This window comes from Acipenser ruthenus, chromosome 3, assembly GCF_902713425.1.
Source record: "Acipenser ruthenus chromosome 3, fAciRut3.2 maternal haplotype, whole genome shotgun sequence".
Classification (NCBI taxonomy): Eukaryota; Metazoa; Chordata; class Actinopteri; order Acipenseriformes; family Acipenseridae; genus Acipenser; species Acipenser ruthenus.
The window spans coordinates 107,533,636-107,547,258 of NC_081191.1; the positions used below are offsets into that span (position 1 = coordinate 107,533,636).

General features: G+C 36.5%; 1 protein-coding gene across 2 annotated transcripts in view; it reads right to left on the reverse strand.

Moving 5' to 3' along the window:
* Positions 1 to 2,980: 2,980 nt before the first annotated feature.
* LOC117435721 (cadherin-12-like) overlaps positions 2,981 to 13,623 on the reverse strand; it is a 126,739-nt gene continuing 116,096 nt past the window's right edge. For both annotated transcript variants that reach the window (XM_034059095.3, XM_059020745.1), the window contains 4 exons: positions 11,242 to 11,363; positions 8,798 to 8,915; positions 4,903 to 5,154; positions 2,981 to 4,117 (listed from right to left, as the gene is read on the reverse strand). In XM_034059095.3, coding sequence (XP_033914986.3) covers positions 3,618 to 4,117; positions 4,903 to 5,154; positions 8,798 to 8,915; positions 11,242 to 11,363 — 992 coding nt within the window. In that variant the 3' untranslated portion in view covers positions 2,981 to 3,617. The remainder of the gene's footprint in view (positions 4,118 to 4,902; positions 5,155 to 8,797; positions 8,916 to 11,241; positions 11,364 to 13,623) is intronic.

The window sequence follows — 13,623 nt, forward strand, 5'->3', positions numbered from 1 at the left end:
TATTATGTATTGTTTTAAGCCTTCCTATTACAACAGTATGCTTTTTTCCCAAAACATTCCTAGAATAATAACACACAATTATACATATTATGCAAATTACCTCTGTTAATAGTGGGATGTAAAATGCTTGCATGTAGTTATAGTTTTATATAATGTCTTTTTATCTTCTTATCTTAAGTCTTTTCCATTTCATTATTTCATAAATTACAATTAAATTACTATTTTCTGTAGGAACTTGTTAGAAAATTGCGGACATTTGCATCATAATGTATAACGCTGCATTTGAATGCTTGTTCTGAAAATTGTGCATGTGTAAGTTCCTAAAATACATCCATTAATGGTTTCTGAATGTATGTTCTGTTTAATGCTATTGAATTCAAAATAGATTGACATTGCGGGTGCCATTACAGAGCCATTAAACATACAGAGGCTCATGGTCCATCACACAATCCAAACCTATCTGTGTATTTGTGTAATTTAAATATACATAAATCAAAAATGTACAATGATACAAATATACTATTCATATATGGCATACCCATAATGCAGATTAACTTAAACAAACGTTTAAAGGTGGATTACATGTATTAGTAATGACCTTTTTGTTAAGGACTTTTAAAGCCCATTTTGATCATTTAAATCAAGTTTATGATACCCCTTTCAAAAGTATAATGGAGGTCTTATCACTGTTTGCACCATTTAAGATAAGAGAATGTATATCTCCCAGTAAATACCAACAAAATGAATGTGTTGCGCTGTCCCTTTAGTACTTGCCAAATTTGACAGCACATATTTTAAAATATCATTACCAAAATAAATTGGGTTTTTGAAAGGCTCCTACTTCTGGGATGCATTAGCAATCTTGATGTCGATGGTAGCCTACATTCAGGACTGAAACTCAAAATCAAAATACTGCAGGGTCAGTGCAAGGCTCTCATTGTTTTATATTGTTTGAGTTACTGGTGCTACAATAGGTTATACATGCAAGTTACATACATTCAACAATTTTCTCAGTGGATGTTTAATGTAATTTTCTGGACATATGAAGATCTGCATATATCTGTTTGTAATTGTTTGGATATAGTAAAAGCCATGTCCATTGTTTTACACTGCACTTCTGAAGACTGTGAAAAAAAAACTAATATGTGTATAAACATAAAACATGCATTTGAGAATTAAACTTACAAATGTACACACCTAAAACCAATATTGTTTGAGAATCATGTCCAAGGTGTTAAAATAATCTGGTTATAAAAAGTGAGTATTGCTTTTAGAGACAGCAAGTGCAGCACATATTTCTGTCTCTGGTAGTAACACAAGACTATTACTTGCCCACATTATTAGAAACCAGGCCCAGGATGCTTTAAACTTCCATTTTAAAGGCTTGATTTATGAAGCCTGATGCATCCTTGCGCCCTGAAGTAAAAACTTCTGAGCTCTCTCAATGCTGATGTAAAAGTGTTAACCCCACCCATTGGTATTATGAACATCTGAATGGCATTCTGTAGCCCCCTGAAAAGGAGGTTTAAACAACTCCACCATTAGAAAATGCAATAAAGTAATACAATACTACCACTGAAAGCATTTTGTGAAAAAAATATATAATAATCTTAATCGCTATAAGTTCTTAAACTACTTTACTTAATTAGACATCTGTTCAATAATAATAATAATAAAGTGGTTGCACTTTCAGTTTTTGATAAGGGTCACTGATTGCTCCTGTCCAGTGGAATACTGTGGCCTGGCACTTTGCATTCTGTGCTTGGGTTTTCTTATTATTAGTCATAGTAGTAATTGTACTACTACTCGTAAGTCATAGTAGTATTTTCATTATTAATTAGACACAATGTAATATTAATCGGGAAGGTTATCAACACTAGATGTGTTACAGAATGTCAGCTTTAAAACAAGCGAAAGCTTGAGACTATTAGGTTTGAGGCTATTAGATTTGGAAGCATTGATTTAAAAAAAAACTAGTTATGCAACAGCAGATCCTCAACACAAAGCACTTGAAAGATATTTCATTACTTTAAAATAACTAGTAAGCAGAATTCATATATAACTGACAAAATAAAATACTTGCAAATTGTACATTAGCTGTGAAGGTAGTCATAGAGCAACATGATAAGGTAAATGGTTTACCTTTGGCACAAAAAGAAACACAAAATATGCTTTGGATTTACAAACAATATGATCTACAATGGCAGTCTGTCAGGCAATGAAATGGTTCACAAAGCAGCCAATAAATTATAGTCTAGATACACTTACCAGGAAAATAAATACATCGTATGGGGTACAATTTGATTAGGATATTTTCCTATATGAAGTTCTTGTTTTTACTGCTGTCACACCATAGTTGTAAGCTCCAATAAAGTGAATCACAAACTGTTGAAGACAGATGGTTCCAGCCCAGGATCAGAATATTCACCTCCGTTTACTAGCATTATATCTCTGTGCAGGTGGAGCAGGTTATAATAATAGTATTTCTTGCACATGACTTATGGTATAGGTAGGTAAGCCCTCTGTGGCAGAACTGATCAGCTAGTTTCTTCTACATTCGCACACAGGTACCTTGATAAAAGTTCCAGCAGGCCGCTATGACTTTGGGAGCACCACTGGAATGTTCAGTGACTGGTGATGAATTGGCAAGCAAGAGCATTTCTTTTCTGGCCACTGTCCAGGGTGGTGAACATGCCTCCAGGGCTATTTAAAACATGTGTACACATTATAAAATCTGTAATGGCAATACCAAACTTTTATCATGCTGCAAAAGATTTGAGAAAAAGGATTACACTGTGTGTGGGTGTGTGTCATATATATATATGTAAATGTGCACTGTACATATTGAAAATAAAACTATCCAGTGTGCAAATAATTATTATAAATAATTAACCCTATTAGATTTGGAACTAAAATGCCTTCATATTCTCATGAAAAACATATAATTTCAAAGTCAATTATAAAACCATTTTTACTGCTGTTTTGTTTATTTAAGAAAAAAGGGTGTTTATTACAGGAACTGAATATTAATATTCAATGTTAAGCCCGAACATTTTTTACAAGTTACAACTCATTACAACAACCCGCTCATGACTGACACATCTGCTGCATGTAGTTCATGATAAAACATCAAGAGGAAGTAGAATTTGTAGTAAATAAATAAATAAATAATGTACAAAAGCTTTGGCCAAACTAGGGCCACATACATGTCCCCACATTTTTGTCATTAGTAATGCTGTCGCAAGAAAACTTTGTTTTGGGGGTTCCGTTTTAGCAAGTTGCCTTCTATTTCTTATAGTAGGATCAAACTGTTGAACACATTAATTTTTTTCTTACTGTAACAGGAGATTTGAAACAAAAATAGTTATCTTGAGGCACTTTATAAGAATAGCAAAGAGAGTCCTTGCCTTCCTTTCTAGTCTTTCTTTCATCTATCTCTTAGAAGTAGACATAACTGTAAATATTAATTGGAAGGCTGGCTTATTTCCTTTGAGTCTTCTGTACCACATTTCTCTGTTCTCTTTGAAGAGCAAACCACAATTACTTGATAATAAATAAACCCCCAAACTTAAACAGTAGGTTTACACAAAAAAGACCCCCTACTCCTGTAAAAAACCTTAAAGTTTGTCTGTTTTTTCCAAATGAGACTCATGTTCTTCAAATATTCCTGCCAGGGTTTTAAATCGAGGCCCCCAATCCCTGAGATAATCATAATCCTCATCAGCGTCAGTAGCCAGTGACTCAATGGAGCTCAAGGACTCTGCTACAGAGCCATCACCTTCATAGGCATATGTTGCAAGTGAGTCGTATGGGGGTGCATTGGAATTAATATCATTCTCCTGTAGCCGCTGGTGAATGAAATCTCTGATGTCTGCATTTTCTTGGGAAATAGGTGGCTTGGGACAGGTCTCAGTCTCTGGCTTCACATCCCTCCGAAACGTGTTGTCTGTAATCACTTTGGGGTTCCTCAGGGTGCCCATGTCAAAAGCATGGGTATCTTCTTCTCCACCACCTTCATCATCATACTGTATGACATTGTCACGGATGTCTTCCTTAGAGGTCATCAATGTTTCTTTCCTCTTTTGTCTCCTGAGCCCAACATAGAGAACCACGATCACTGCAAGAAGAAGCAAAAAAAAAGATAGACAACCCGAGTTAAAAATGTTGCAAATCCATTTTTATATGGTAGGGTTTTTTTTCTTTCTTTTTTTTAATAAAAGTTCTGCATACTGACCTATTGTATCCTGTTGTAAAATAACTATTAACTAAATAACAAAACAGCTATAATGAAAATATCTAGAATCTCAGGGGGTTTGTCTGACTATAACAAGATGAATGTTATTCTATTAAAAAAAAAACTTTGATAGTATTACTAAAGCAATAAGGCACAATGGAAGGGGATAACAATGAGATGATCCAAGGAACCTACAACTGTTCTTGTGTTGCAGTTATCAAAAACAAATTAAAAAGCAAAGAGTGGATTCATGGTACATATTTGTGAAGGGTTTCATGTAAGCGCTTTAATCGTCACTTTTATCAGAGCATGGTAACAATTAATTAATCAATTAATCACATATTGTATATGGAGTATGGCCACAAAACATTGAGTAAAATAATAATTTGACATAAAAATGATTCTAAGTACTAGGACTGACATTCATTTATTATATTTAATTTTACTCAGAAAAACACACATTTTTATTAAGGCTCACTTGGGCAATTTTTCCCTTATTTAACATACATATTTTAATGTTTGCAAATGCACTGCCTTCATTTGAGTGGTGCTTAAAGAACTTGCTTATAACACTCCTTGAAGTCTCTATGAACCTGCCTAACCTGGACCTGTGAAATGCATCCCAATCCAGAAAGGGCTGATGAGAAGAAAAGGGAAAGATAACTAACCCAAGAGTATAATGATGCATACAAGGATTGCTATCAGTGCCCCTGTACTGAGCCCCACTGGTAAGAAAATTGCTTCAACATTGCAAGATAAGAGGGTGCCATCAGTATCACATCCACAGACTCGAATGTTCAGAGTAGTTGTACTGCTCTGGACTGGATACCCGCTGTCTTCTATTACAACAGGCAGGAAATGAATCTCCTGCATTCTACGACTATAGCCATTCCGCTTGGTTAGAATCCCAGCTGTGTTGTCTAAAACAAAATAGAACAAAGCAGTGTTAATACAGGCTGAACCAGTCGCATCTACCACAGTGCTGATAAGAAGACTGTGATGAAAAAAGCTTGTGAAGATACACTACCACGTGAAACAATATAGTGGCATTGTGACACTCTACAGTACAATTTAAAAACAATGCTATGGATCAAAACTAAACCCACATACCCAATTAGAAGATCTTAGCTGTGCTTCACACCCTTATCCATTAAGTAATTATATGTTTTTTAGAGGGGGTTGTCTTTATTATTCATATAAGTGGATTGTTGTTTGTGCACAAGAAGTTATGGTTTCAACTTTGTTTCTATATTAAACTGTCCAATAGGCAATGGTGGGGGTAGAGTGATGTCCTTTGGATCATAAAAAACTTTGTGACATTGTCTCTTTAAATATTTAAACAGTCAATAGGATTAGCATTTTAAACGATAAAAGGGTGGTCAACACGTACACATTTCCCGTGTCATTTTTCAGCAGACCTGGAGGCGCTGTGTGAGAATGCTGTCCGCTCGGCGGGGGATATCGGCACCCTGGAAGTTATTTCAGCCCGTGGGCCTCCTGTTCCCATTCAATTCCCATGGTGGTGGATTATCCAAACCCCGTTGTTCCTATCTATTGTATGTATGCTGTATATCTGTTGCTGCATTATATAAAAGGCTTAACCTTATTAATAATAAAAATAATAATTCTGAACAACAATCTATGGGTGTAGAGCTGCATCAGTTAAGCCGCTTGGCGCCCATCTCGCTCTCTCTCTCAGTGTGTATGCTGAGAGTGCGTGTGAGTGGTGTAAGTGTTTTCACTTATTTATTTTTACTGTATTTATTTGGTTTGAAAGTATTATTTACTGTAGGTGTTTTTTTGTTAATTTCAGGGACAATATATTCGCAGTCGAGGGGGTAAGCCGCCCCAAACCTTAATTTTGATAAACTAACAAAAAGGTACAGGCTAAAATAAAAGCTATTGCACTGGATGCACTCGCATCACCTCAAACTCAACCTCTCTAAATCTGACCTCCTTTTCTTTCCCTCCTCCTCCCCCTCCTCTGATCTCTCTATCTCTGTTCCTCTGGAATCTACCACACTCTCTCCCTCTTCCTCAGCTAAGAACCTTGGAGTCACCCTGGACCCCTGCCTCTCTTATTCCCAGCACATCTCCACTCTGGCACGCACTTGCAGATTCTTCCTGAGCAACATCCGAAGAATCCGACCCTTCCTCACCAACTATGCTACCCAGCTCCTGGTCCAGGCCCTGGTACTCTCCCGCCTAGACTACTGCAACTCCCTCCTGGCTGGCCTCCCTGCGTCCGCCACCCGTCCGCTCCAGCTCATCCAGAACTCTGCTGCTCGCCTGGTGTTCTCTCTACCTCGCTTCGCCCACGCTACTCCACTACTCCGCTCGCTCCACTGGCTCCCGATCACCGCTCGCATCCAGTTCAAGACTCTTGTACTAGCCTACAGATGCCTTGATCAGACTGCACCCAGCTACCTCCAGACCCTCATCTCTCCCTACACCCCCACTCGACCTCTCCGCTCCGCCTGCACTAGAAGACTGGCTCTACCTCCGCTACGCTCCCCTGCCTCCCGAGCCCGCTCCTTCTCCACCCTTGCTCCGCAGTGGTGGAACGACCTTCCTACAGATGTCAGGACTGCCCAGTCCCTGACCACATTCCGGCGCCTCCTTAAGACTCACCTCTTCAAACAGCACCTGTAGAACTCCTCTGTTGTATCCTGGGACACTATCACCCTTCATTTAAATATGCTTTATTTTGCTCTTATCTGCCCCCTATTTTACTGCATTTAATCCTGTACCTCAGAATATTGTAATCTGCCAAGTGTTTAATCTGTAGTATTTTGTACTTAATCATATCCTGATGTAACTATCACTATTTAATCATATCCTGATGTAACTTTCACTATTATCTGCTGTATTATTGAATTGTGGTTTGTCACACTTGAGAATTATTGTATTTCTTGTTCTTATTGTATGACTTATATTGTAACACTTGAATGTATTTGTATTTGCTTGCGATTGTAAGTCGCCCTGGATAAGGGCGTCTGCTAAGAAATAAATAATAATAATAATAATAATAAATAATAATAATAACAAGAGTTTGTGTCTGTGCAATCCTGTGCTCTTGCAATTGGAAACGTTGTTGGATGTGAGAATGTGAAATGTGCTTCAAGAATGAGTAAAGCAATCACAGTTTTTCAGAATGAGTAAAGCAATCACAGTTTTTCAGAATGAGTAAAGCAATCACAGTTTTTCAGAATGAGTAAAGCAATCACAGTTTTTCCCAAGTCGAGGAGACTTGGTAAATATAACAGTTGAACAAGGTTTGGTGGTGAGACACTCTTGAATGTTACTCAAAACTCTTTCGTAAGCATGATCAATCCAGAGGTAACAGACCGTAGTTTATCTTTTCAAAATACTTGTAGCAACAAGAATTACACCAGGAAATTATTTATTAAAGTGGTTCATAATATGGAATAGTTTGAACTTAAATAAAATACTTAATAGTTGCTATAAGCTTGCTTCAAATTCCAAATGTCTAACCCTTCAATCTGTTCCTAATAGAGCCAGCAGTTGTTGGAATACATACTTTGTCAAACTGAGGTTTTGACTTAGGGGAAGGTGAAGGTTGTTATTTTTTTTCTGAAACAAACACAATAAAGGGAGGCCTGGAGGAGTATTTTTGCCTAAAGTGAGTAACATCTAAACATGTCTATAAGAGACTGAGTATGTGTCAAGCAGTACACTGAATGTGCTCCTCCAGTGAGGGAAGGTTAGCCGATCCCGTCACTATTAATTTGTTCCACTCATATTAACAAAGATTTTCTTGACGTGAGTTGCCAAGACTTTAGAATCAAGGAGAACGGTTAAAGCACACCTTGCATGACCTTTACTGCTGTCGTTTGTTACTTATCAGACTTAAAATGTTTGAAACTTAAATGCAACAGCATCATTAGCAAAATGAATTACAAACAAACTTAACCTGCTATCCACAATGTTGATACAATTATTATTGCCTTTTATACTGCAAGTCTCCCATTCTTGGGTTTGAAAGCAACACTAAGTATCCAGAAGATTTATTAGGATTTTGATATTTGCAATCAGTATGAGGGAAGCTAATATCATCATTATTGTGATCCAGGTTTAGACAGGATATGTAAATCCATCTTGTAGCAATGCACAGTGACTGTCATGAGTGACATCAAATATCATATCAGAAGGTCAACACAGGCTGGGTATCAGATAAAAAGAGGTGTGATTTTGTTTAAACCTAGAACACACTAATGATGCAGTTCAATGATCAGAGATAGGATAAAAATGATTCCCCATAGAAAGTAATTAAAAGTTCTGCGATAAGTCTTCATGCTGATTCAAAATATTTTTATAAAGTTAAGCATCAATGTTTATTTCAAACCCCAGAGTTTGAGACCTGCACAGAGAATTATTGTATTAGATTTGTGTACTAAAATCCTAGTAGCACAATACACACTATTAGTTTCATCAGGATTTCAGTAAACCTTTTATTTAAGATGGTAAGGTGTACACTGCTGGAAAAAGACTGTTGTGATATAAAAGAGATGTGGAAACAAGTGCAGATTAAAGCATACTTACTTCCGTAATCGTAGACTGTAAAATTGTGTTTCGCGGTGGCCTCTGGGGGTAATTTAAAATAGAATTTCTGACCAGCAGGGGGCAGATCTCTGTCTTTTGCACTGACGGTTTGAATTAGCTGTATAAGGAAATAAAGTTGAGGTTATGTCTGTTCAATGTATAAAAAAGGAAAAGTGCATTTGGGCACTGTACTGCACAAAGCTATTGAGTTAATGGCATCATTTTAGCATCAGCCAACCTCACTGGCAATGTCCAAGGCTGTTAAGTGTAGCCTTGAAATTGCAGTAACTTCTGGTTTTTAAAGTAAAAAAAAAACAAAAAATAAAATCTATCTTACTCTGGGCAGCTTCTTGACTTTTGTCTTTAATTTAATGACCATAAAATGAATGCTGCTATATATTTGTATTGGTATTTTGCAAATGTAAGGTTATTGTTCTCTTTAATGGTCTATAAAATAATTTTATAGACCATTAACTGACAGCTAGACAGCAGTTGTGTTTTATAAACTGTAACAATTTATATACACACATACATACATACATACATACATACATACACACACACACACACACTGTATATCTTTTTCTACATTTACATTTTTTTTTTGTTTTGGCAGATGGATGTGTACATTGTCATCTACTTGAAATCCAGGGCTTATAGGTGCAATGGATTTTCACTTCAGATATATGACTATTCATTATAAAAAACTTAATTAAAAACAGTTATGGTTTAAGCTTGAAGCCACACATGTCATTACGGAAATATAATTAAATGAACTTCAATGGTGCAGCTTGAAGTCACAAAAGTCAAGAAATGCCATGCCACCTATAGCTATTAGGTATGTAGCAGAGATATTCTGCAGGTAGCATTCAATGATAAGGGAGGCAGTGAATATTATTTTAAAACCTTAGCAACAACACCTTAAACAGGATCAGAAACCCCATATACACAACATCTAGCACATAATATATGCTGTTGAAGTGGCCTGAAATCCATGAGCTGCATTGAGCCGATATCCAAGTATGATGAAAAATGACGTTATAATTTGCATTGTACACAGGGGAGAGTTTAAAGAGACAATGTTACGAAGTGTTTATGTTGCACTCTACCCCCAACCATTGCCAAGATATTAATGGTTGAAAACTGGACTTAAGCAAAGTGGAAACTAGAACTATGATGGCACTATCATGCCGCAATAATAGTTTTATACAAGTTTATCGTTATCATTTATTTCACATTTGGTTTTGAATACACTGCATTTCTTGAACTGGCATTATTAACGCAGTGGATTTCTTACTTTTTCACTTGGAATGTGGGATCTGGGTTGGCCTCATTTGGCCTCATCCCTGATTTGTGCAGAATTACTGTTGTGCAGGGTTGGAGTTTGATATATAAATATTTCAGGAACCCATTGCAGGAAAATAAAACAAGCAAGACAAACTTAACTAGGAAGGGAGGAGATGAGATGCAACTTTTTCTGTCTCTAGTCTGTAGTGCTGCTGTAATTAGAACCATTTGTAGTTACAGTGTTTTATAGTATTAGTTTTATTTTATATATTAGGGTTTGAATATTTGTTAGTCTGTTTCCATGAGTTCGAGCTGTACGGTCAACAACAATGCTGAAAAATTACAACAAATGTGTGCAAGATGAGAATGATTTAGCTTCAGTGTCTAAAGCAGACATTCTTCTTCCAACATTACGTGCGGCTGGAGGCACAGCTCGCTGTAGGTCTTTCATTAGTCCCCCAGTTGTGGTACCAAATCCAGCTCTGGTTATGCAATTCAGTCTAATATGCCTACATCTGTAAATGTGCCAACAGCTATTTTCACAGGTGGCTGTCATCATTTTTACATTTGTAAAATACTCCAGAACGACGTGTAACAGCAGTTAGTGTTTTGTTGCAATTCTAAAGAGAAGGTCTTTTTTTGTTTTGTTTTCATACTAGACAGTTTTACACTGCACTGATGGTAAGATGCAGCATTATCAAATACAAAAAAATATTATGAACACCACCCTGTAATCCCACTTGACATATCTGATGGAAGCATGTAAAGCACTGGAGCTTTGCATTCAAGCTTCATATCTATCTCATAATCCCCTTCACACTAGGTTTATTGTGGGCTGTCATGAACATTATGTAATAAAAAATCTATATTTCAGGAGTGTCCATGGAATGATTCTGACTGTGGCAGACACCAGTTGTTCAATGACCTTTTCCAGTGTCACACTGTTTGTTCAGTAAATAAATCTATTTATTAAAGATTGCATACATCTGTCTTATACTCTATAAGCAGTTACCAAAGCCTTGGTTATCATTTCATTTCAGCTTTTGTAAAGATGTACAGTTCTGTAAAATAATAATGTATTGGGGTTTATGTATATATTATATCTACATGTTTTTAAATATACTTATAAAACAAAACATAGAAAAAATGGTTGATACCTGGTTTGTCTTAGAATTTTCACATACAAAAGTCTCGTACGGTATTGACAATTCTGGGGGAAACTCATTGACATCCAACACATGGACGATGACTGCGACTTTGCTGGAAAGCACAGGATTATCTACATTAAAAAACACAAAAACATATTAATAAACAATGATGAAAACGCAATTCTCTGAGCAGACTTTTTCTTTAATGTATGTGTTTTAAATACATTTATATACATATCCTGCACCCCCCCCCCCCCCCCCCATGTAAGCTTTAAGCCATCTTTGGTCTGAGGACTTCATGTTTAGGGTGTGCAAATCATGTGTGAGACCATCTCAGGGGGTGGCCCAGAAATGACTAAAATATTCCCTAGGTGTCCTGTACATGAAACAACCTTAACAAATATACATGGGTGACTGTAAATGAACATGCCATTGCCAATAGTACTCATACATTAAAAGAAAGCTGTTTGAGGTGATTCATCCTGTTTCTGATGACTTCTTGGGTCAACAAGCATGTGCACTCACACAATAAATAATGCATCAAATAATCAATTCAAAAATATATTGCATCAATAGATAAAATAAACCATATAAATATGCAAATCATTAATCATCAATAATAGTAAAGTGATGTCCTCTTGAGCAGCTATTGATTTTTTTTTTAATGTTCAAGAAGTGTATCTCATGAAAGAGAGAAAAAAATGAAGCTGAACATGAATTACAGTTTGCCCTTTGTTATACAGTGAATGAGCAACATCTAGTGGTTTACTGGTGTGCTGCAGCTCTGAAAGGGTACATTACTCAGCAGTATGTATGGAGCTCTTGAGTTCCAGGTATAATTAAGAGAGTTAACATTTTCACAATGTTAAAACAAATAAACTTCAATTTGAACAGGTCTGAGAACTACTGTTTAACTACGGTATGCCAAACACAGCACAGCTGCAATTTCCTCAGGCACCTTAAAATAATACTTTAAATATATTGTGTAGCCATACCCAAAGCTTACATATCTGTTTGGTTGATGCTTGCTATACTGTTAAGGACGTATATACATCAAAACAAAATGTTTTCATATTTCCAATTGTCAAAATGTGTGCTGAGGGAAAAGAAAATGTTAAACAGGAATTCGTATCATCCCGGAAGCAGTTGATTTTTTATAAGCTACTGGAGTCTGAATCAACTCCACTATGGCATTGTATAATAACTAGTGTCTTTATAACATTGCTGTATATTGCTAAACTGCTTTGATTGATTCTCAAAGTTATTTAATAGTGAGGTCTGTTTTTCTCATCTCAACAGGTTATGTAAGTCATGGCAGTTTTAGATCCATGTTATGTTATTTTTTATTTGATTAGGATGATGCAATTCTGTTCATAAACAGAGCTGTTCTCTGTATGCATGCTGGATTCTCAGGTAAGGAGGCGTATGGTTAAACACTTCAAGCTGAATTGTTGTACATACCATGGTCATATGGTTAACATAAACCTACCCCAATGACATGACATTTTTAAATATCTATTAAATCAGAAGTTTGCAAAGGGGGGTCAACGGCCACACTGCAAAATTATTACTTAATCACACGCTCAAAACGCTGCCACATGAATACATTGCACAGGTTTATGTATTTATTATTTTTTTTTACATTTTCCTTCGGACATGTAAAATGCTGAAGACCAAGTATGAATATGTGTATTTAGTATTCTGAAAAACATACAGCAAGAGGGAACTACTACATCAGGGGGTTCGCTGTCGCTCGTCACTCTCGTAATTTGCGAATGTTTTTTGAAAGTGACGACAAAAAAAAATGTGGAATCGTCACTAGTGACGATTGTTTCTGTTTGTACTATAAAAAAAAAATCCCTTTTGTTAAAGACACACACAACTTCTCTTTCTTCAAAAGAAGGGATCGCGAAATCATAGTCACTGCTGTTGATCAAATCAGCGCCTCAGCCTCTTGATTCATTGACTCTGAAGCGTTCTCATGGCGTGGTAGGCTACGTAAATGCAGTCAACTATTCAGCGCCTCAGTTTCATGTTGCGTGTCAGATACCATTTGCATCCGCTGTGAAAGCGGTAAATTAAATATGCGCGCAAATTAAAAAAAAAACTGTTAGCCAATACTAAAATGTCGCAGAAGAAAATCCACTCGTTTTTTCAGCGCGGCCACAGCAAGAGTGAAATAGAACAAGTTGTAGAAGATGAAGACTTGGATTCGGAACACCAGACAAAAAAGAACAAACAAAGTTCACAAGCATCCGATAAAAGAAAAAGAAAACAAGCAGCAAAGTTTCAGCCTTATTGGAAAACTCTGTTTCCATGGGTTGTATATGATGCCGAAATTTCACAGATGACTTGTACTTACTGCATTGCTGCAAATAAATGCAACGCGTT